Below are 24,138 nucleotides of genomic sequence, written 5' to 3'. Positions count from 1 at the left end.
AGGAGGAGGAGGAGGAGGAGGAGGAGGTGGTCTAGGCATGGTGGCCACACCTGGAATGGCAGCTAGTCAAGACAGGGCAGGGGGAGGATCGCTGTTTGAGGCTGAGTCTGGGAAGATGCACAAGAGGCTGAGTCTGGGAAAATGTACAAGACTAAAATAAAAAACCAATTTGATTTAGTTTTATTTTTAAAATGGCTGATGGAGTTGCTCAACTGGTAAAGCTCCTGCCTAGAAAGCACAAAGGACTGAGTTCAAACCCTAGTACTTCAAAAAGAAAAGACTAGATTATGATTGGCTAAGTTAGAATACTAGCTTATAAATTCCAACTTATATATCTAACTTTACTAATTTACAAATGATTAAATATAAATTACATGAAAATCAAAAAACACTTGAAGATGAAAAAAAGCTTTTGCTGCAGAAAATGCAAAGAAGAAAATGATCATAATCTGAGGAGGAAAAATATTTTCTACACACAAATCAAATCAGATAATCTTTGAATGTTGTTCTGCTTAAGCAAAAATACAAAACTCATTGCAAAATAAAATGGCAGCCTGAGTAAAAATTATTTACAACATGTATAAAAAATAAATGGTTAATATCTTTTAGGTACACAGTCCTCCTACAAGTCAATGAGAAAAATATTAACATATTAATATTGATAAAGTAGGGAAATGGAAATTCATGGAAGTACAAATGATTGAAGACCTCATTCATACAAGTGACATGGTTTATAGTTTAAATATTATTTATTTTTACCAAGTAGATTGGTGAAAGTTGAAGACTGATCAAACACAGAGTAGTGATGTCAGGAGCTGGGCATTTTCTTTTAGAATAGGTCACACTGCCCATTTTAGTACCACATATTAACACTTCAAATGAGTGTACCTAAACCCAGCAATTCTACATAGCTCAATTATAAAAGCATGAGAACAAATACCCTAAAAAAGCATCATGTGAAAGAAGGAAGAAACTAGAAACAAAATCAACTATTCATCGGTAAAATAAATAAATTATGACACATTTATCTTATGTAAAACTATGAGATACTAAAAATATTTTTGCATGTGATCACTAAATAAAAATTGCAGATCTAATATGTCTATTATGATGTTGCCTTTTTAAATTTTTATTTTATTGTAAAGATACTGTAGAGAGGGATTATAGTTACATGAGTAAGGCAATGAATTCATCTCTGGTGAGCATTGTTACCCCTTCCCTTGTTGTTCTCCCACTATCCCTTCCCTCCCCTACACCCTCACTTCATAGCATAACACTTTTAAAATCTTTTCTGATATTTTAAAATTGTATCTTCTTTTTTTTGGGGGGGTGGTCCGGTCGTGGGGCCTGAACTCTCGGCCTAGGTGCTGTCCCTCAGCTCTTTAGCTCAAGGCTAGCGCTCTACCACTTGAGCCATAGCGCCACTTCCGGCTTTTTTCTTTTTGTTATGTGGTGCTGAGGAATCAAACCCAGGACCTCATGCATGCAAGGCAAGCACTCTACCACTGAGCCACCTTCTCAGCCCCATGAAAATTGTATCTTCATCATTTTTAGTTGATGCTTATGAAGACAGAGCAGCCATTCTGAGTAGTGACTCCTTTTTTTTTTTTTTTTTTTTGGTCCATGGGATTGAACTCTGGGCCTGGGTGCTGTCACTCAGCTCTTCAGCTCAAGGCTATCACTCTACCACTTGAGCCACAGCGCCACTTCCCATTTTCTGAGTGGTTTATTGGAGATAAGAGTCTTGGACTTTCCTGACCAGTCTGGCTTTGAACTGCGATCCTCAGATCTCAGCCTCCTGAGTAGCTAGTATTACAGGCAAGAAACACCAGAGCCTGGCTTGAGCAGTGACTTTTATGGCAACTTAGAATAGAGCAGGTGGTTTACAATTCAAGATTGCTAAGATTTAAGTCCAGCCAAGTTCCTGATTTACTTTATGAGCCTTCATGTTTGGATTTATGTGAAGAGACTGTTCTCACTTGGAGAAAGTAAAAGAAATGTAATTTGATATTGGACTAGTTTGAATTTTCTGACAGTTTCATAGCATTCAGTGACATGACACATAGCAGGGTAAATACAGGCTATCATAAGAAAATGCAAAAGCAAAAATACATGTGTTTCTCCCTTAGAGAAACAATCATTTCAAATGTAGCTGCAACTAAATTATGCAATACCAAGGTATTGTACAGAAATGTGTGTTTTCTACATTTTTAAGAACCTATATTTTCCCTGTATAGTCTATAGAGGGTTTGTTTTTTGTTTTTTGTTTTTTTTTTGGATTTTAGAAGTTCTTTGAATTAAGCACAACACAAATGGAGTTCATTCTGCCTTATCTTTATGAATTACAAGAGTATACTCCTGAATACTTATGGAGAATTAACCCTCAATGTTTTCATGCCATTATGTTCCTTAAAAAATCATTTAAGGGGCTGGGAAATGGTAGAGTGCTTGCCTTACATGCATGAGGCCCTGGGTTCGGTTCCTCAGCACTACATAAGCAGAAAAAAGCCAGAAGTGGCGCTGTGCTCAAGTGGTAGGGTGCTCGCCTTAAGCTGAAGAGCCAAAAAAAAAAAAAAAAATGAGGGAAGAATGCAGTCAAAAATTCAACGCATAGACTACAAAATTAAGAGAAGTGAGAGAAGCGGTGGGTTAGGAGAGGTGGGTGAGAATGTTACAAAGGTGACACTGATAAATATGCTTCGCATTCATAAACTGGTTTGCTAAATGGCAACTCCTCTGCAAAACTACTTAAAATAATATAAAGAAAGAAAGAAAGAAGAATTTTAAAGAAAAAAATGGATAGTATTCAAATGCTATTAAGAAGACAAGATGATTTTTAATCTGATATTGAAATAATTAGTGGGGCCTAACAGTTATTTTCCATTTTCCTGGTATAGCTCTAAGAAACACTTGCCTGCCCACATTGAAGTGAACAGGGTATATTGTTTGGGCCAGAGATACATAAGTAAATATGTATGCCTCCTATCAAGAAGTTTTAATAGCCTGTATTTGGCTCAGCATGCACTGTTTTCTTCTTTCTAGCATGACCAAAAACATAATGGTAGCTATTTTATCACTTACATGCCAGAAAAGTGATTACAGGGGTAGTTCCCCTTCGGAGTGGACAGGAGCAATTGGAAAAAACAAAAACCATATCACTGACATTTGTTGTTGCTGTTAGTGGTAGTGGTGGTGGTGGTCCTGGGGCTTGAACTCTGGGCTTAGGCACTGTCCCTGAGCTCTTCAGCTTAAGGAGAACACACTACCACTTGTACCACAGTGCCACTTGCAGTTTTCTGGTGGTTAGTTGGAGATAAGAGTCTTACAGACCTGAACCGTCTGTGTCCAGCTAGAATTGCCAAGTTTATAAGATCTTCCTGAAAATAACCACTCTTGATAAACATTATTCCAAGTTTATTATAAAATCATTTTAAACTTGAAGCCAGTCAGCACTGAAATTACATGAGTTGCACACAGCTACAAACAGCAACATATACACATCACTATTTAATCCCTTATACAATCTGAGTATGAAAGCACAAAATACATTTCTTCACATAACAAGGAAAAATATATTTGACCTCTGATTATAATGTCTCAATAACAAGTTGAAGTTCAACATTATTTTCCAGGTGGTGAATTATTCTGAAAACAGGGTAAAGAACCAAGAAAATACACATTACTACCCCTTGTTTATTTAATTATAGACAGTCAATTTGGAGCAATGTTGGTAAACAACTGAAGCTAGAAAGAATTTTCACAAAAGCTCTCTCTATATGTTTAACAAGTGCTCTTATTTAGGTTCTAAATTCAAATTATGCAGAACAGTAAATCAGACTTTATTTTTAAGTCTGCAAGTGAGAAAATTGAGACCATTTGTCTTAACAGTTAGCTTTACAGACAATTAGAAGCAATTCTTCTGTCTCTAGAAAAATATTTAAAGAGAAGTTTTCTGTTACCTACTTTAAACCATCAGTAAAAAGTCTCATGCTCTTAGAAGTGCTTATGGCCAATTACCAGTCAGCATTCATTTTGCATTCACAACCACGAATACCATATACATTTTCATTTCCTTCAAAAATAAATCACATTTAAAAGTCCTGTTTTAGGCCTATGCATCACTTGCCTTGAAAAACAGAATTCTCTAGAAATCATTTGTGTGAGTAGTAGTGTGTATTAATTAATATGATACTAATTAATGCAAAAAATCCACTTATTCTGAAGGCCTGGTAATAAATTTTAACACAGAGCTTAAAGCATTCAAATGGATGAAACTGTGGAAACTATTACTAATATTTGTTTGAAGATATCAGCACAAATATATTGCCATGTGCAATATTTCGGACAGTACTCCCAGCTAGGGTGCATTGTCCAGTGAGTTATCAAATCTCTGTGCTGCACTTACTGAACAGAAACAAAATTACAAAGTCAGAATTCACACTGTAGTCCTTGCTTTAACTGCTTTCTTTAAAAAGCCTAACATCAAGAAAACAGCCACTCTTTTACTAACTTTTTAAAATTTTTGATGTTTAAATTATGGGCTTAACATTATCTTAGGACCAATTAGTTTTTCTGAAAGCAGATAATACTTATTCCAGAATGTATATAGTCATCCCTTTGCTCCCCAAAGTCTAGTATCTCACACAGGTTCAGGTCAGGTAGTACCCATGCAGAGAGACATGTACAGAGTAACACAGTGGCAATAACTTACAATTCTGCCATTGTATTAGAAAGCCTCAGAGCCTCTAGGCTTCTCAATTGAAATTAGAGATGTTTATTCCCAACACCATGAGGAAGGGTAGAGATTGAGTTCTTTGACTTGGGTTCACACTCTGAAGTAAGTATGGGAAATAAATATCTGCTCTGAAAGTAGCCAACCCATCTGAAAATTCTGTGCTTGAAGTGCTCATGAACACATGAGAACATTTATGCAGTGCAAGAGTTATCGCAAATTGCAGTAGCTTTCTTTTAGACGTATAATATACATGCATGCAGACACATATGCACTACAATAACCAATAGATTACTGTCAGCTTCAATTTATGTGCAAAAACTTTTCAATCCCATATTTAACTTGTACCAAGAAATTCTTCTAATTCAACATGGTAAATATTTCTCCCATATCTATCTAATGTACTTTTGTAAGAATGAACTCTGGCTGGAATATGTAACTCAGTAATAGATACTTGCTTAGCATTCACAAGGCCTTGGATTCAACTCTCAACACTACCAAAACAAGCCATTTTATGTTATTTATCACTGAAGAGTCTTAAATTAAGAATATCATGTGCCTGTGTGTGCCTCTGTGTGTATTTGTGTGAATGATTTTTTTAACTCAATACAAAATGATCACACATAAACCTTCAGTGACACTATTCAATTCCTTTTTGTTTGCTCATGAGAATTTACCAAAATTTACAAGTTGACAACTTTCACAGTAAGTTACCAGATCAAGAGCAGAAATTTATGAACATAATTTAAGTCTAAAAGAATTCACAGATTTACCTTGCATGCAGGAAGAAAAAATAATTTTAAATTAGATAAACATAGAGAAAGCAAAAAAAAATTTTTAAGTAGAAATGTAAGCGGGCACCGGTGGCTCATGCCTGTAATCCTAGCTACTCAGGAGGCTAAGCTCTGAGGATCACGGTTCAAAGCCAGCCTGGGAAGGAAAGTCTGTGAGACTCTTATCTCCAATTAACCACCAGAAAACCAGAAGTGGTGCAGTAGCTCAAGTGGTAGAGCACTTGCCTTGAGTTGAAGAGCTCAGGGACAGTGCCCAGGCCCAGAGTTCAAGCCCCACAACTGACAAAAAAAAAGTAGAAATGTATTTCCTTATTATAAAGTAGAACTACCTACCATGGTTTCTGATTGGCCTAAAACATTTTGAATGCATGCTAAAGTTAGGGGATTAAATTATTCAAGCAAGCAAAAAAAAAGTCTGCATTATTAGTGGTCTCTGGTTAACCATTTCAAACAACTACAAATATCTGGCTAATTTCCAATCTCCTCCTCAACACTAGTAACACAGATTTTAGAAGATATGACCATACAGAATTGGTGAAGCTGCCATCAGCAGAATTTCCTGTGTATGTGTATGTGTATGTGTGTGTGTGTGTGTGTGAGTGTGTTATACACTAGCTACAAACAGCCTTTCAACATGATGTCTTCTCTTTCTTTTATTCTCTGACACAGAAATGATGACTCAGAATTAAGACCTTCTACCAATTAATACTCCTTATACATAACATTGAGAATTTGAGTTTTCACTTGTACTTTTCATGGGAGAGCTCTTGAGGAATTGTTATCTGCAAGTTGTCTATATCAGTGTTAAGATAGATCTTTCACCCTCCAAAATTTATTGAGTACCAGTACACTACTTATTTCAGAATAAAGAGAGATTATTTAAACATTGAACGTCTATAAGTTGCCAAAATACCTTAGAATAACAACTGATCTCCAAAATAATAAAATTGAGAAGTCATATTTGTCAAGATGACAAGAATGGGCCTATTCTAAAGAACCTGGCAAAGGCAGGCCAATCTCCTATCAGGCTGATCTGGCAGAGTAGTGGTGGTTATAAGCCACAGTGAGTCCCAGTAATCATGATAATGCATGCACTGATTGAGGCTATATAAAGACTTCACTCTGTATTTCATAGAACCTACCTATTCGGAATAGCTGCACAGCAGTAATCCCCAAATTAACATCTCTGTGCAGGAATTTTTAAGGTGTTTGTTCTCCAGTAATATGTCAAATAAATGCACGAGGCCTCAATAGATTCATTTATTCCAAAAGCATGAATCACACAGGGAAACTCAGTTATTTTCTACCTGACTCCTGTAGCATTATTTCATTCTACCTCCAGTTGACAAAAACAAGTGAAAATGTGCATCCGGGCAGCTAACTTAAATTTTAAAAGCCAGATCTGACCAAACTAACCACCCTACTCCCCCCCCCCCACCAAATTACATGCTGAGGTCTGAATTTTCCAGTTAGGCTGCATATATATATATATATATATATATATATATATACACATATACATATATATATATCTTTATCTTGTTAACTGAAATTTGACCAAAACTATTAATTTTGTTCTAGCCCTACACTGACTTACTATCCAATTAAATTAGGTGCTTGTGGATTTATTTTCTCTGTAACTGGTGACTCAGAAATAGCAGCAACCTTTAAAGAATTTTTAATGGAGCTAAGCTCCCAAATGTGTAAGCTGATGATCTGCACTCCACAACAGCGCCTGGCGAGCTTGTAGAGATTCTTCAGGACAGCCTTTCTCAGGAGAATATACACCCAAGGATCTAAGATTTGGTTCCATGTTGCCATTCGAAGAGCGAAAAGTATTGTTTCACAGGTCTCTAGAGAATGGTTCCCATTTATTCCAATGTTGGCCATGGTTGCCTAAAAAACAAAGAAAATAAGAAAAATTGGTTGAGGACAGACATTTTTCAGTCTAACAGATTTTTTAGTAGAATGACATTCCTTCTATTATCCACAAAGTGATGTCACTTTGCACAGTCATAAGTGACGGTATAACCACTCACAAGCATTTGAATCTTTTAGATTTAAGTTGACATCAAAGATACAAAAAATGATAGCTGCTGTCTGTCATCTGTGCACTCACAGAATGACTCAAGGGAGAACATGGTTGAAACCAATGACAAGCCTTCTTATGCTTCTGGGATAGTCATTTCAAAGCCAACATACTTCTCAATATTTCAGTGAAAACCACCAAAGGAAATATTTTGTTCAAATATAAACAAAATCAACTACTAATAAGTTAACAAAGCTGAGCAACAGTGGCTCACACCTGTAATCCTAGCTACTTAGGTGGCTGAGATCCGAAGATCATGATTCCAAGCCAGCCTGGGGAGGAAAGCCTATGAGACTTATTTCCAATTAACAATCCAAATGCCAGAAGTAGAGCTGTGGCTCAAGTGGTAGAAAGATAGCCTTGAGCACAAAAGCTCAGGGATAGTTCCCAAACCCTGAGTTCAAGCTTCAAGACTGCATAAAAAAATCAATTCATCAATTAAGAAGTCATTATAAACAATGAAGTTAGAACATTTGACCTTAATTTTCTAAGGCATATGAGATTTTCTGGAAAGTTCCTTAAAATTAGTAAGAGATGTTGCTAAAACCAGTGTCTTAAGATGTACATGTTATCCAAATTTTAATTTGGCTCAGATATTCTTGTAAGCATACAGTGGAACTTTCTGGGGCTTCATGAAAATGAGTCCACCTCCACATTTCCCTTGTGACTTCCATTTCCTGACCAAGTGCAACTGTAAAGAGCTCGTGCTGTGGAGTCTATTCCATAAATGGCCCCAGCTGTGTGTCCGAAGTCAATGAGTCCTTGGCTTCCAAATCCTTATATCAAAGAACAAATAACCAATAAATGAATAAAAGATTACATTGAAATTTTAAATAGTGCTTGGATCATTGTATCCATCAGATTAAGAAATGCTAAGCTATTTTTTATTAATAAGTGTTTTATTGTGAAAATACCATACAGAGGGGTTACAATTACATGAGCAAGGAAATGAGTACATTTCTTATCAAGCATTGTTGCCTCCTCCATTTTTCCCCCTTACCATCCCTGCCCTTCCATCTCCTCCCACCCCCCCACCCCGCCCCACACACACCAAAGTTGTAAAGTTCGTTTTTCGACATAACGTCCTGTACATCTCATTGTTGCAATGGGTCCACCTGTATCTTTATTTAAACAATTATTTTTTCCCTTCCCCTCCACAAATTATACCAACATCAAATACAGTGAAAACAGGGGTTATACCATGGAGGAGGGTCATACAAAGCAACAAAGAAATTCTCTTATAAACATGTTAGAAACAATAGCAAGAAATAAAAACAATTTGGAAAAAATTATATTAAGTGAAGTAAGCCAGGCCCAAAGAAACATAGATCCCATGGTTTCCCTTATTTGCAATAAATAGTATATGCCTGAGACAAGCAGAAACAGTCAGACAAGTTGATGTTAGGTGAAATGAACACCAAAATAAGGACTCAAATAGAAATGATAAGTTCTTTGTTTTTTTTTGGTCCGGTCGTGGGGTCTGAACTCTGGGCTTGGGCACTGTCCCTCAGCTCTTCAGCTCAAGGCTAGCGCTCTACCACCTGAGCCACAGTGCCACTTCCGGCTTTTTTTGTTTTTGCTTGTGTGGTGCTGAGGAATCGAACTCAGGGCCTCAGGCATGCAAGGCAAGCACTCTACCACTGAGCCACCTTCCCAGCCCATGATAAGTTCTTTTAGAACTTAAAAACCAAAATGAAAACCATTTACAGAAAGGCCTTCTATAGTTATGTTTACTTGCACTGATGGCATCAAAGGTTGAAGGACAAAGGTATCTTATCCAAACTTCCTCTGTCCACAACATGAAAAACAAACTCTTCAGCTAGGTTCTTGATGATGTACCTGAAAAACATACCTCCATATGCATGTCTCCTAAAAATACCCTATGCTCCAAATCTTAGAGAAAACCTCACTTGTCCAGGTCGACTGCTCCTTTTGAGATTTTGCAACTCTGTTTTGAACCCTTATCATCTGACCAACTTTTATCCATCCAAGCCCCACACAAAAATAAGCTATTTCCATATAACTTTTCTCATCTCCAGAACAATGAATCATCAATCCAAGTTGTGTTCCCACAGCACCTTGCCTCTGCCTCTGCCCAGTTACATCACAACAATGCATAATTGTACATTTATCTGTATATCTATGAGCATCTTTTAAAAGGTTATTTTATTTTTTTAACCTGTTCTCGGGGCCTGGATCTGTCCTTGTGCTTTTTTGCTCAAAACTAACACTATCACTTGAGCAACAGCTCCACTTTTCTGTTTTTGGTGATTTGTCAGATATAAGAATCTCACAGATTTTCCTGCCTACGTTGACTTTGAACCATGATCCTCAGATCTCAGCCTCCTGAGTAGCTAAATTACAGGCATGAGCCACCAGCACCAACTTTTAATATCTAACATTCAATAAAAGCTGCTACATATTATTGTGAACATACTGTACAGAGGGGTTACAATTACATGGGCAAGATAATGAGTACATTTCTTATCAAGCATTGCAGCCTCCTCCTTTGTTTCCCCTTCCCATCCCTTCCCATCTTCCCCTCACCTCCCTACTCAATCCCCCCCCCCCACACACCTAAATTGTAAAGTTTGTTTTAGACATGTTATGTCTTTATTTCTTAAGGCTATTTCTAAAACCACAACTAATCATTACAGAAACCTATGACCATCTATCACAAGGGTTTACTATTGTGCTTCTGAAAGTTTTAATATAGCAGCACCCACTAGTGAAGAATTCCAGTGTGATTTGTTGGCACAAAAAGAGCTGAAATCACTTGGGAAATGGTATCTTTCCCAGGAAAGACACCAAACTGCAGGCCTAAATATTTGTAACTAAATGGACTAAGATAAAAATAGTGTTTTCTGCACAATATTATCTAGATCAAACACAGACTCATTGTTTCCCAAAATTAATCAATAAGATTATCTTTAGAGGCCCAGTTCCTCCTAGAAGAAAGCAGAACCAAGACTTAATTCTCAATTGGGTCAGATATTTTCACTTTATATTTTTCTCTTTTTTTGCAGGGGGGGGGGTCCGGTAGTGGGGCCTGAACTCTGGGCCTGGGCGCTGTCCCTCAGCTCTTCAGCTCAAGGCTAGCACTCTACCATTTGAGCCACAACACCACTTCTGGCTTTTTTGTTTTTGCTTATGTGGTGCTGAGGAATTGAACCCAGGGCCTCATGCACTCAAGGCAAGCGCTCTACCACTGAACCACCTTCCCAGCCCCTCACTTTATATTTTTCTTTATTGATCAATTATCTTCTGTATGCCCGGCAATATGCTAGGCACCAAGGACACAATGATGGCCACAGAAGACAATGTTAGCTTGAAAAAAAAATTTTTTTTTTGGGCCAGACCTGAGGCTTGAACTCAGAGCTTGGGCAATATCCCTGAGCTTTTGCTCAAGGCTAGCATTCTACCACTTGAACTACAGCACCACTTCTGGTTTTTTTGTTTGTTTTTTTTTTCTGTTTATGTGGTACTAAGGGATCAAACCCAGGGCTTCATGCATGCTAGGCAAGCACTCTACCACTAAAGCCACATTTCCAGCCCTTAGTTTGAAAGTTTTGTTTGGTTCAATGATGAAAAATAATTATATCTTCACAAGTATAAAATACATGCATTTTTGATTAACTATTGGATATGTTCATGGGTATGTCATAGCCCAGATAAGACACTGATTTGGGGAATAAATGAGCTCTTTATCATTTTAAAGAACAGTTTAGCATTGCTTTAGAGGCACACACATTTAAAGAGCTTTAGTTAGTGGGTAGCTGCAAATCGTAGTGTGGTCACAAATGATGAAAAGAAGATGAGTCCTGTGCTGAAGGGACCTAGCATTCTCTCCAAAGTGTACTCTCGTTCTCTCTGTCTCTCTCTCTCTGTTTCTCTCTATCTCCTCTCTCCATTCTCCTCTCTCCCCTCTCTTCTTTCTTTCTGTGTCAACAGCATAGAGAAGTTGATTTAGAACCTAGTTTGGGGGAAGCATTTGTTATTTAGCTATTATGTTATTGTTAATAATAACACATTTTTTACAATTCAGGATTATCAATGTAGAAGAGATAAATTATGGTAATTTCACATAATACAATGAAATGCAGGCATTAATGTTGGTGATTCGGTGTTAACATTAAAAACTCACAAATTTTTATTAAATACATTTTCTATTTTTAAAATGTTATATTGCATAGAATAAAAAACGGATGTGGATATCAATGTTTTCATTGGTTAACTAAATAGTCAAAGAACAAAGAAGTTTGATTCTTTTGTTTGTTTGTCTCCAATTTACTAATTTTCAAATAGTTTGCAAATTACTTTTGGAAGTTCTTCTCCACCCTATCCCCCACTAAGGAGTTGATGGAAATACACCACATGAGTAAAAGAATTAGAAGTCATGTGGATTGTTTATGCACATCTGTGTATGTAAGTGAACAGGAACAGAAGGTGCCCAGAATTGCCTGGAAAACTTGCTTTAATAAAACTGACAGGAGATGTGTGGAAGTTGAGGTCAGGATGAGGAATGTCTGAAAGCTGGGCAGACAAACACAATTTGTAGTCCTTCTCCCTGGACCCTGATGACAGGTCCTCCCCAGGCCTTGACAGCATTCTTCTCTGGCGGGACCACCCAGGCTGACTTTCCAGACAGCTGTATACAGATTTCTTATAAACACACATTTTGCTTTCACGTAGTTTCCAAGAGCTATCCAGCACGTGGAACTAAAGAAGATATGTTAATTTCCTTGTTATATTACAGTTTGTTCATCTTTAGTAGTGATTACAATTTTAACCAAGAAATTAACAGGACTAGGACCAAATGGTTGGACAGTCTATGTTTTTAAAAAACATCAATCCAGTAACCTGATAGTCTTTACAAAACTAAACACAAAGAAACAGTAATGTCAACTAAATGTATAAAAATGGATTTTGTCCATTCTTAGTTTTCAAAGAGCAAAATATGGATGATACTAGAAAATATTCATAAACTTGGACCATAAAATACAATCATATCACCCAAATTAAAAAACTACCTGGGCTACTTTATTCATTGACAGCAGAGCCCCTCCAATGTTAGGTACAGTCATTATTCCAGCATATTCTACTTTGTGCACATTTGTTAACTAGGATCGTGATACTAACCATCATTTACAAGAAAAAACAGTGGTAAGCCAATCATAAGGTATACTGTTGTAATTACACCCCTTGGGAGATCAGCTCAGCAGGATCACAAGGTTGAGTCCAGCCTGGCTAGTACAGTAAGACACTGTTTCAAAAATAAATAAATAAGAGGAGGCAACAATGCTTGATAAGAAATGTCCTCACTATCTTGCCCATGTAATTGTAACCACTTTGTATGGTATTTTCACAATTTAAAAAATCTAAAAAAATAAAATCAATAAATAAATAAACAAAAAGAAAAAGAAAAAACAGCTGTGGCAAATTGAAGAATTTATTGAACCTTTATAAAAGTATGTCAGTCTAACAGCAAATAGTTCTTAACTGTGTACTCTATATAAGCATTGTACTAGATGCCAATGACACAGAGAAATTATATCTAACAAATGCTGTGCTTTGCTTGGCTTTTTTAAGCCATGTGGATTTTATTTGTCTCTGGTACTATACTATAACCTTCTTGAAAGTACTTATTTTGGTCTGATTAATTATCTGCTCTGTCCTAGCACCTGGCATATAGCAAGGCCAATATTTGTTCAATAAATTGAATGAATGAAGACTTTATGAAGGGAAAGCAACAAGAAAACAGTTATGCGGTAGTTAGCACAGCAATGACATAAAAGGTGCAAAACTATTACATATCATCATATATGCAATCATTTAAAAGTCTAAGTTTTCCCACATTTTTCTAGTACTTTAACATTTCAGTTACTCAGATTTGACTAATTTTGAGTTTATGATGATTCTGCTACAGTTTGTCTGAATTTTCCCTTAACAAAACTACTTTATTAAGTAAACTTAATACCTAATCCAGATCCTTTCTGGTGAAATGTCCCACTTCTTAGGTGATAAAACCCTTCTTTAGAATTTTATCAACATCTACATTTGGAGGGGAGGTAATACTGAGACTTGAACTCACGGTGTCATGTTTACTAGTTGATGAAACACATATTTTAATATGAGCAATGTCTATTAAGAATTACACATAATTCTTGACTGGTCATTGGAGCACATACTTCCCACTAGATCCTCATAGTCCAAGAAGCAGATCACTTTTATTCCTCCTTTATGTCAACAATGAAGACTAGTCCCGAGATAATTTCTTTAAGAAATGAATGTGTACAAAACGTAGAATCCACTGGTATACTATTAATTGTCCAAAGACTAATTTTTTAATTTTGTGCTTAAACTATGGAAGGTCAATTATTATAGTCTAACTACAATCCATCCTTACCATGTAAGGGAAGATTCACCTGGAAAAACTTGCTTCAATTCCATGAAATCTCCAGAGATAAAAGTTTTATCTGCATTAGTTTGCTTCTATGTGTTAGTTTCTCATGTCTGAAGAAAGCTAGAGTTTGAAAGCTCAGAACACCTCAAAGTATTTGCAAGTGAGAAATTTAATTTTAAATTATCTTCAATGGCAGGTTTGGGTAGAAATATTACATAAATCATTGACCCTATCTCAACAGGCTATTTTTAGAATTAAATATTTGTAGTGACTTGTAGTCTCTATTATTTGGAATTGACTCCAGCTCTGTGCAATTGCTAGGTAAGCATTCCACTGCTGAGCTACACCCGGCATTTTTGCACTTTTTAATTCTATTTTCAAGATAGGGTCTTGCTAAATTTGCTGATTTTTGCTTAATCCTTCAACCTCTACTTCTTGAGTACTTTGGATTACTAGCACACACCAGGAATATTAACAACAGAATATTTTATCATGGAAACAGTGACTACAAGAACCTCCATGGGGGGAAACAACTTTTGTGCAATTCTAGAATAATATACTTTAAAAAAATACCTATAAGCTACTCAGAAAGCTAAAATCCAGGTAATCATAGTTCAAAGCCAATTTGGGTAAAATAGCCCATGAGACACCATCTCCAACAAAACATAAAAAATAAACAAGCCAATAAATAAATCAAGTATAGAGTACAAGTTAAGTGAATTCAAGCTAGTTTAAATCTTGGAATCAGGAAAAAAAATTAAAGCTGAATACTTCTTTGCAAAATAGCATTTTCCACAGTATGGAGGTTCCTCAAAAGACTATGCATAGAGCTCCCCTATGACCCAGCAATCCTACTTCTGGGAATTTACCCAAAGGACCACAAACAATGCCACACTAAAGCCACTAGCACAATCATGTTCATCACAGCATATTTACCATGGCTAAGATATGGAACCAACCCAGATGCCCCTCAGTAGATGAATGGATCAAGAAAATGTGATATATATATACACACACACACACACACACACACACACACACATATATATATATATAGAGAGAGAGAGAGAGAGAGTGGAATTATATACTTCCATCAGAAAGAATGGCATTGTCCCATTCATAAGAAAATGGAAGGACTTGGAAAAATCATATTAAGTGAAGTAAGCCAAACCTAAAGAAACAGAGTACCGATAGTTTCCCTCATTTGTAATAATTAGTATATGTCTAGGACAGTCCTAGCAGATGAGCAGAATATCTCAATATGATCATATAAGATGATGCTAATCAAAATGAACTCCAAAACATGGACACAGACATTTTTTTGGTTATTATTGTTTTTAATGTTCTTTTTTCTTTTATTTTCTTTCCTTTGGTTCATCGCCTGTTGTCACTGTATTTGATTTTGGTACCTTGGGTATTGCATATATGTTTATCTGAATTAGGGAAGGGAAGGGGAACGATAAATTGGTGAGACAAGGGAGAAAGGGCGAACCAATGAAACAACAATACTCACAAGAACTGGGGAGGAGGAAAAGTGGGAGAAAATGGTGAAGGGGGTAACAAGTTTGGCAAGAAATGAACTCATTTCCTTGTGTATGTAACTGTAACCCCTCTGTACATCACCTTGACAATAAATTTAAAAATAGCATTTTCCATACCTAATTTATATAAATTTCTACACTAAAACTTGTTCAACCACTTTAGAAAGCAATATGGAGGTTCCTCAAAAGACTTCACATAGAGCTCCCCTATGACCCAGCAATCCCACTTTTGGGTATTTACCCAAATGTTTATAAACAAGACCACACTAAAGCTACCAGCACAACTATGTTTATTGCAGCATTATTTACCATAGCTAAGAAATGGAACCAACCCAGATGCCCCTCAGTAGATGAATGGATCAAGAAAAGGTGGTATTTATACACAATGGAATTCTATGCTTCCATCAGAAAGAATGACATTGCCCCAAATGGAAAGGCTTGGAAAAAATTATATTAAGTGAAGTAAGCCAGGCCCAAAGAAACATAGGTCCCATGGTTTCCCTTATTTGCAATATCTAGTATATGTATGAGTCAAACAGAAAAGGTCAGATAATGTGATGTTAGGAAAATGAACCCTTAGATATGTATTTAAATGTTTTTTTCTTTCATGCATTTGTTTCTAACTCATTTATAAGATTATTTCTTTGTAGCTTTGTATGTCCCTCCCCCACAGTATAACCCCTGCTTTCACTATATTTGATGTCAGTATAATTTGTGGAGGAGATGGGGAAAAAACAAGTCGTTTAAGGATACAGGTGGACCCGATGCAACTATGAGAAGTACACGTTGTCATGTCAAAAACGAACTTTACAACTTTGGTGAGGGGGGGGAATTGGATGGGGGAAGGGGGGTGGGGGAGGGGGAGGCTGGGAAGGAATGTGAAGGGTAAACAAAGGAGGAGGCTGCAATGCTTGATAAGAAATGTACTCATTATCTTGTCCATGTAATTGTAACCCCTCTGTACAGTATTTTCACAAAAAATAAAAATTAAAATTAAAAAAAAATAAATTTCTACACTATGGATTATAGAAGCTAAGAATATTTCAATTGTTTCTAATTTATTAACAATTATTCAATCTCTTTTGGCCAGTCCTAGGGCTTGAATTCAGGAACTGGGCACTGTCCTTTTAGTTATTTTATGCAAAGGTAGTGCTCTACCACTTGAGCCACACCACTTCTGGCCTTTTTGTGTACATGATACTGAGGAATCAAACCTAGGGCTTCATGCATGCAACCACTCTACCTCTAAGCTACATTCCAGCCTTTAACAATTACTCAAATGGAGACATTATTTTGCATATCGTGAATGATTTGGAGGGAAGACAAAAATTTTGCAACAGGGGGTAAAGATGAAGAAGTGTGTGGCATTTCTTGTGTCCCAGCTCTGGAATCACTTTAAATGATGCTCACACTCAAAGTAGACATCAGGAGTGCAAAACATACATATTTACAAAGATTAGTGCTTTTCTGCTTTGATTTGTTCATAGAGGATTAACAGATGACCCAATTGACAGCACATACCATTTCTACCTAAAAGGATCTTCAGAGATACAATGAAAAAATAGGACACACTATAGAGATGCTGCTTCCTGTGGAATGAAACAATCCTAAACCCTAACACTTCACAAACATCTGTACTCTTGCATAGCAGCAGAAGAAATGATCTGCAAAATAAATAGGAGAAATGTGATTCAAATATATCTTCGAGAAAATAATAAATGAGCTGGGTGCCAATGGTTTACAACTATAATCCTGTTTACTCCAGAAGCTGAAATATAAAGATCATGGTTTTAAGCCAGACAGTGATACTCTTATCTCTAACTAACCACTTAAAAAGCTGGAAACTTTACAGCTTCGGTGTGAGAGGGCAGGAGTGGGGGTGGGAGGTGGGAGATGGGAAGGGATGGTAAGGAAAAACAAAGGAGGAGGCAACAATGCTTGATAAGAAATGCACTCATTACCTTGCCCATGTAATTGTAACCCCTCTGTACAGCATTTTCACAATAAAAAAAAAGCTGGAAATGGAGCCATGGCTCAAATGGTAGAGCACTTGCCTTTAGTTGAAGAAGCAAAGGGATAGCACCTAGACCAAGTTCAAGCCCTAGTACTGACACAAACAGAAAGAAAAGAAGGAAATAGAAGGTTACATTTGCAGTCTATATATGTATATATACATATTTAATTTGTAATTATAGTATAAGTATATACAAACTGTATTCCATAGATATACAATAAATATATAATATAGAATTTGTATATTATATATAATATAATTAAATTTTAATTATAGATACATCAATATATGCATATATTTATAGATATATAAATCCTCATAAAATTTACAAAGGTAGTTGCTATTTTCCTGACAGGATCCTTAAAAAAAAAGTCAAAGATGTTAACTTGCCTTCCTGTATTCACACTGCTAGAAAATGATAAAAGCAATATTCCAACCCAATTCTACCAGGCTTCAAAGCCTCTGATCTTTTACTGTCTCTTTCCTAAGAATGAGCCCTGTGTTGACATATTAGATTTATGAACAAGATGATAAAATATTATACCACAAAAACTGTGTACTAACCATATGTTGTAATACTTATGATACTTTCATACTGTTATTTTTCTGATATCAGTAATCCTATTGCCAATCACTTACTGTAAGATATTGTTGTCAAGGCATAAGGAGGTTAACTTGTCCAAGGCCACCCAACAAGAGTATGTTAGAGGCAAGATTTGAGGGGCAGGAGCTAAGCAGGAATTCATACATTGGCCTCTTGGGCATTAGTAGATCACACTTCATACTCTATAATTCTATTTCTGTTTTTCAATGTCTAGTTGTCTTTCTAGCTGATTCTAGCATGTTCTAATCTTTCATTTCACTAGCAGCATTTTTAAAACAAAAACCAACGCTGAAAGGAGTGACATTGATCAAGATATAGTATATTCATAAACCACCTTGTTAAATTACAACTCCTTTGTACAACTATTCAAGGATAATTTAAAAAACCCAATGTCAATAAGCATTTGCTCCAAATCTCTTGTGCTCACAGAAAAAGCTATAACTGACAAACCAGAAGATTTGAGCACATATAACTTAGCTGTCCACCAGAAATCATTTGTCAATCATGATTATACGCAAACAAAGAAGAGCTGTCTGTCTCAAAATTTAAGAAGTAATTTTAGAAAATATTATCTGACAAATGCAAAGTGATATAAGACAATGTCCAGTATCCTTTTCTCCCTCTTCATATATTCCCCAAAACAAATGGGATGACTTTCATTTTTGTAGCCTCCTCCCTCTCATCCTTTAGGTTGGAATTCAGATATACTTTCCAACTTCATTTTTAACTGTTTTTAATCCAAATTTATCTATTATTCCAGTTCTTATCCGTAGTCCATCATTTCTATATTTCTCAATTTGGAAAACTTAAAAATCAATAGACAAAATTATGAGAGTCTTGGATATCAAAAAATGTTTGTATATATACCCTGTCTTGTTATAACAAGAATTTAAAGCACTTTATGCTTAAAAGCATTGGAAATTCGGACTCTTTCCAACTATGATGATGTCCATTAAACTTACAGTTAAGCTAATAAAATATTGCTTATGCTCCAAATATAAACATAAGACACTTTCATCTTAACAAAAAAATGTCTAAATACCATTGCCAGAACAATCATTAACATCAGGTCTATAAATTTAAAAGAAAACAGCTAGTTGGCAGTTAGTTGCAGTATTGGACATGCTTTGTTCCATGAGCAAAAGACTATTTGACTGCTTGCAACATTCCTTTTATAGAAAAAGCAGACACTTTGCAAAAGCAAGGTGTTTCAGTAAACCATCTATCTTGAAATTTATTGTTTTTCCAGAGAGGAATTTCCAACCAGCTCAGTTGGTTTATTATATTGGAATATTGGAATGATTTCCCAAAACATTTTCTAACTTGCCATTTAATGGGAATTTTTAATGTAATGGTGTCCCTTTAAAAACAAATAGCAACCATAAATTTTAGAGAAAATAAGTATTCAGAAAAGCCAATCCAAACTTAATTCAAAGCTCTTCAGTAACTTTATAGATATTACCATACCATACCATACCAAACAAATGAGACTAGAACATAGCTAGTAAGGAGCTAGGCCAGAATAACAAGCAATGACACTGAAGTATAATGAAAATATATTTTAAGATGCAATCCATATACACTTCTGGTCAGGAAAGAAATGGCCATTTCTAATATCCAGTCATATTTCATCATTGTATTTGAATCAATCTGGTCATTTGGTTACACTGACAAGACAACTTAAGGTTTTGTTGACTTTTTTAAAAATCCTGAATTATTTCCTCTGAAATTATATAGACTCTTGATTTTTTTGTGGTACCTAACTAGCAAGCTAAAAAACTTCTTTCTTAGGTACAACAATATAAACATTACTAGAGTTCTCTAGATAACTTATTGGCTTAAACATTTGATCCAATTCATTCTCACCCCTGTAATTCTTAGCCCTATAAATACACATCCTATGTTATGGCCTAAAATATCAACCACAACGTTCCATCCATAATCCATTTGCTCTGTGAAACATCAGTACCCCACATGGTTCTTTCACTTGTCATGTTGTCATGTATTTATTTCTCAACTGCATCTGAAGCACATGCCATAGATTTATGAAATCAGCAAGAAAAAGACTATCGTCTAGATACCTCCGAAGAAAATGTGCAAAGTCTATGTCTGCTACATAACTGGCACTGAAATAAATACTCAAAGAAAGAAGGAGTAAAAGAATGAGAAGAAATTTTAGGATTCATAGAAATTACAAATTATCCCTCTTCTTTGGCCCTAGGCTGAGCATATAGTAAGAGTATAGTTTTCAACTAGTATGTAAAATCTGAAATACGCAGAACTATCCCAACATGCTTCGGGGACTTCATCCTCATCATAAATAAATAAACAGCCAACATTTATCTACAAAATTCCTTATGCTCTTACATTCAAAATATAATTAAAGAAAGATTTGGTGGATTGTGAGAATACTTTTTTTCCAGGAGGTCTTCATTTCTCTTTTTGGTAAAAAGACTAGGTTATTGAAGTTATAAACTTAGTCCTTAAAAATTAGCCTAAGCACATCTCTACTATGTCTCTTTGGCATGATTTTAGAGATGCAATTACAATGATGTTTCTACATCCCACTAACTGCCACTTCAGAAAGAACTCAGAAAAGCTGTCATTTACTAAGTATTTGCATACTAGTTATAATTAACAAATTACAGTAAATTCTTCTGTCAGTTTAAGAACATTGAAGACTGAGAAGCCATCAACTAAGGCTTAAATATAAGTTTTACTACAATATGAAACTTGCTACCTGTATGCCATTTAAATTTTTAAATAAAGATTCTGATTTTTAACTAAAATCAGAACCTTCACAGTGAAAATATGTGATTATTATGTTGATGCTCTTTCTAGAAGAAAAAAATTCTAGCTAGCACCAATAACATTCTCATTTTGATGATAAGGGAAAACACACAAAAGGAGCTTACTTACTTGTCTAAGGCCAAATAGTTGTTAATGAAAATCTAGCACCAAATGTCATTTTTTTCTAGTCCTAGGCCTTGAACTCAGGGCCTGGACACTGTCCTTGTGCTCAAGATAAGCATTCTACAACTTCATCCACGACTCCACTTCTAGCTTTTGGGGGGTTAACTGGCAATAAGAGTCTCATGGAGTTTCCTGCCCTGGCTGGCTTTGAAGCTTGATCCTCAGATCTCAGCTTCTTGAGTAAATAGGACTGTAGGTATGAGATATCAGTGCAGAGTTCCTAAATATCAAATTCTTAATAGATCCTTTCTAATCCATATGAGTGTATGTAAATTTTCCATCTATGTAACAAAATATCTGAGACAATTAATACATAAGGAAGATTCATTTGGGCTCACCATTTCAGGGGCTCTAGTCTATAACCAATTGGCCCTATTGTTTTGGGCCTGCTCTTGCATAAGATATGGCAAAATGATATGGTAGGGAAAGGTCTTCACCTAATGGCGGCCACAAAGCAAAGAAACAGGGAATTGGAACTAAGGTCCCAAAAATCCCCTTCAAGGGCCCTAGTGGCTTAACACCCTAAAGGTGTCACAGACTGTCTACTGAGCCTTCAATACATAGGCCTTTGGGATATAGGCATGATCCATATGATAGCAATAAGGATTGAGATAAACATGAAGAAATACAACCAAAAATACAACAGTTCTTAACAAAGATTGAACATGTACTTGTCATAGACAGAACTTCTAAAATGACCCTGAAGAGACATCTTGACCTAATCTTCTTAAGCTGCTAAATACAATTAGATTCACATGACTATGCTACATTACATGGCCTTAAGATAATATCATATAACACCTTTAAAAGTAGACCCACTCTATCTGCTAACACAAAGAACCAGAGAGATTCCCAGCAAGACAAGATTCAGTACATACATTATAGTTTGTTTAGGAAGGAATCACATTAGAAAAAGAATATAGGCTATCTTAGGAGGAGATGAAGCCATCAGCTGATAGAGCCACACAAGTACAAATGTTCTTTCTGTACTTTGACTATTGAGAAATACATACCAGATCCAAAAATCCAGGAAAAGGAAACCTTAGGATTCTGACCAACTGGCTCTGATAAGTATGTGAATGAGCTCTGAAAAGCACCAATATGCAATGTAAAAGCCCAACTCTTCTCTTTACTTCAACCTGGTGATATCTGAGCAGGGTACCAGGTTAAAGTCATCCAGATATGTTCTTATATACAGAACCAAACTAAAAAAATGCAATGAACATTGTTTCATGCTGCTAAGCTCAAAAGAAATTAGTGCACATGAATAAGAAACTATGCTACTTATGAAGAACTTAAACTTAGGGACCTTATTGAAACTTCTGTACTAAATATCTACTTGATCATAAAAAGGTAAATGCATTTTCAAAGCTGGAAAATGACAGCAGTAACCATTATAGCCATCACTACTAAATACAGTATTGTAATTGCTTCGTAGTGTTAGTTCAAAAAGCAAAAAAAAAAAAAAATGAGGTAGAAGAATTAGAAGAAAATGGGCTGGGGATTTAGCTCAGCGGAAGAGCACCTGCCTGGCAAATGCAAGGTCCTGAGTTTGGTCCTCAGCTCTGGGGAAAAAAAGAATTAGAAGAAAATAAGATTTAAGAATTAGAAGAGAAAAAAATTAACTTGTTACCTGTAATAAACGATTAGAGTCAGCAAATATTGATATGTCCAAACTAAACCAAGAGGAATTAAACCAACTTATCAGACCCATATGAAGCATTGAAATAGAAACAGCAATAAGAGACCTCCCATCCAAGAAAAGCCCAGGACCAGATGGGTTCACTGCTGAATTCTACAAGGCCTTCAAAGCAGAACTCACAGCAATACTCCTCCAACTCTTCAATGAAATTGAAAATGAAAGTTCACTACCACACTCCTTCTATGAAGCCATCATAACCTTCATCCCAAACCAGACAGGGACTCATCAAAGAAAGAGAACTTTAGACCCATTTCTTTGAAGAACACCAATGCAAAACTTCTCAACAAAATTCTGGCCAATCAACTTTAACAAGTATGAAAAAAATCATATACCATGATCAAACAGGATTCATTCCAGGGATGCAAAGCTTGTTCAATATACAAAAAATAATTAATGTAATATATCAACAAGAGCAAGGATAAGAACCACATGATTATCTCAACAGACGCAGAAAAAGCATTTGACAAGATCCAACATCCCTTTATGATGAAAGCTCTGGAGAAGCTAGGAATCCAGGGAACATTTCTCAAAACACTAAAGGCTGTGTATGACAAACCTACAGCCAGCTTTATACTTAATGGAGAAATCTAAAGCTATTTCCTCTAACCTCAGAAACAAGACAAGGATGTCCATTCCCTCCACTCCTTTTCAATTTAGTATTAGAATGCCTAGCTACAGCAATAAGACAAGATGCAAACATAAAGAGGATCCAAATAGGGAAAGATGAAGTAAAACTCTTCCTCTTTGCAGATGACATTATCTTGTATTTAAAGAACCCCAAGGACTCCATTCCAAGTTACTCAAGCTGATTCAAAACTTTGGCAAAGTAACAGGTATAAAATTAACCCTCAAAAATCAATGGCTTTCTTGTATGCCAATAATAAGAAGAGTACAGCTGAAATCAGGAATGCAACTCCTTTTATAATAATCGCACAAAAAATAAAATGCCTAGGAATTAACTAAAGAAGTGGGAAGTGGGGGAGAGACAACAAGGAAGGGAAAGGGTAACAATGATCGACAAGTAATATACGCATTACTCATGTAACTGTTACCCCTCTGTACAACATATTAACAATAAAATTTTAGAAAAGAAATGAAGGACCTCTGTGATGAAAACTTTAAAAACCTGAAAAAGGAAATTAAAGCATAACTAAGGAAGTGGAAAATCCTCCCATGCTCCTGGATTGGGAGGATTAACATCATGAAAATGGCAATACTGCCAAAGGCTATCTACAAATCAAATGCAAAATCCATCAATATCTCAACCTCTTTCTTTTTTTTTTTTT

At 35.9% G+C, this 24,138-nt stretch overlaps 1 protein-coding gene and 1 long non-coding RNA gene across 4 annotated transcripts in view; one reads left to right on the top strand and one right to left on the bottom strand.

Annotated features, from left to right (window-relative positions):
• Positions 1 to 3,412: 3,412 nt before the first annotated feature.
• Positions 3,413 to 17,725, top strand: LOC105987167. The gene is made up of 3 exons (XR_001175146.1): positions 3,413 to 3,887; positions 8,993 to 9,000; positions 17,715 to 17,725. It is a non-coding gene; the product is annotated as an uncharacterized LOC105987167 (long non-coding RNA).
• Positions 6,963 to 24,138, bottom strand: part of Ptgfr (prostaglandin F receptor (FP)) — a 40,857-nt gene continuing 23,681 nt past the window's right edge. For all 3 annotated transcript variants that reach the window (XM_013018363.1, XM_013018362.1, XM_013018364.1), the window contains one exon: positions 6,963 to 7,422. In XM_013018363.1, the coding sequence (XP_012873817.1) occupies positions 7,123 to 7,422 (300 nt within the window). In that variant the 3' untranslated portion in view covers positions 6,963 to 7,122. The remainder of the gene's footprint in view (positions 7,423 to 24,138) is intronic.

This window comes from Dipodomys ordii, unplaced genomic scaffold, assembly GCF_000151885.1.
Source record: "Dipodomys ordii isolate 6190 unplaced genomic scaffold, Dord_2.0 Scaffold39, whole genome shotgun sequence".
NCBI lineage: Eukaryota > Metazoa > Chordata > Mammalia > Rodentia > Heteromyidae > Dipodomys > Dipodomys ordii.
This window is presented reverse-complemented; position numbering and strand designations above follow the sequence as displayed.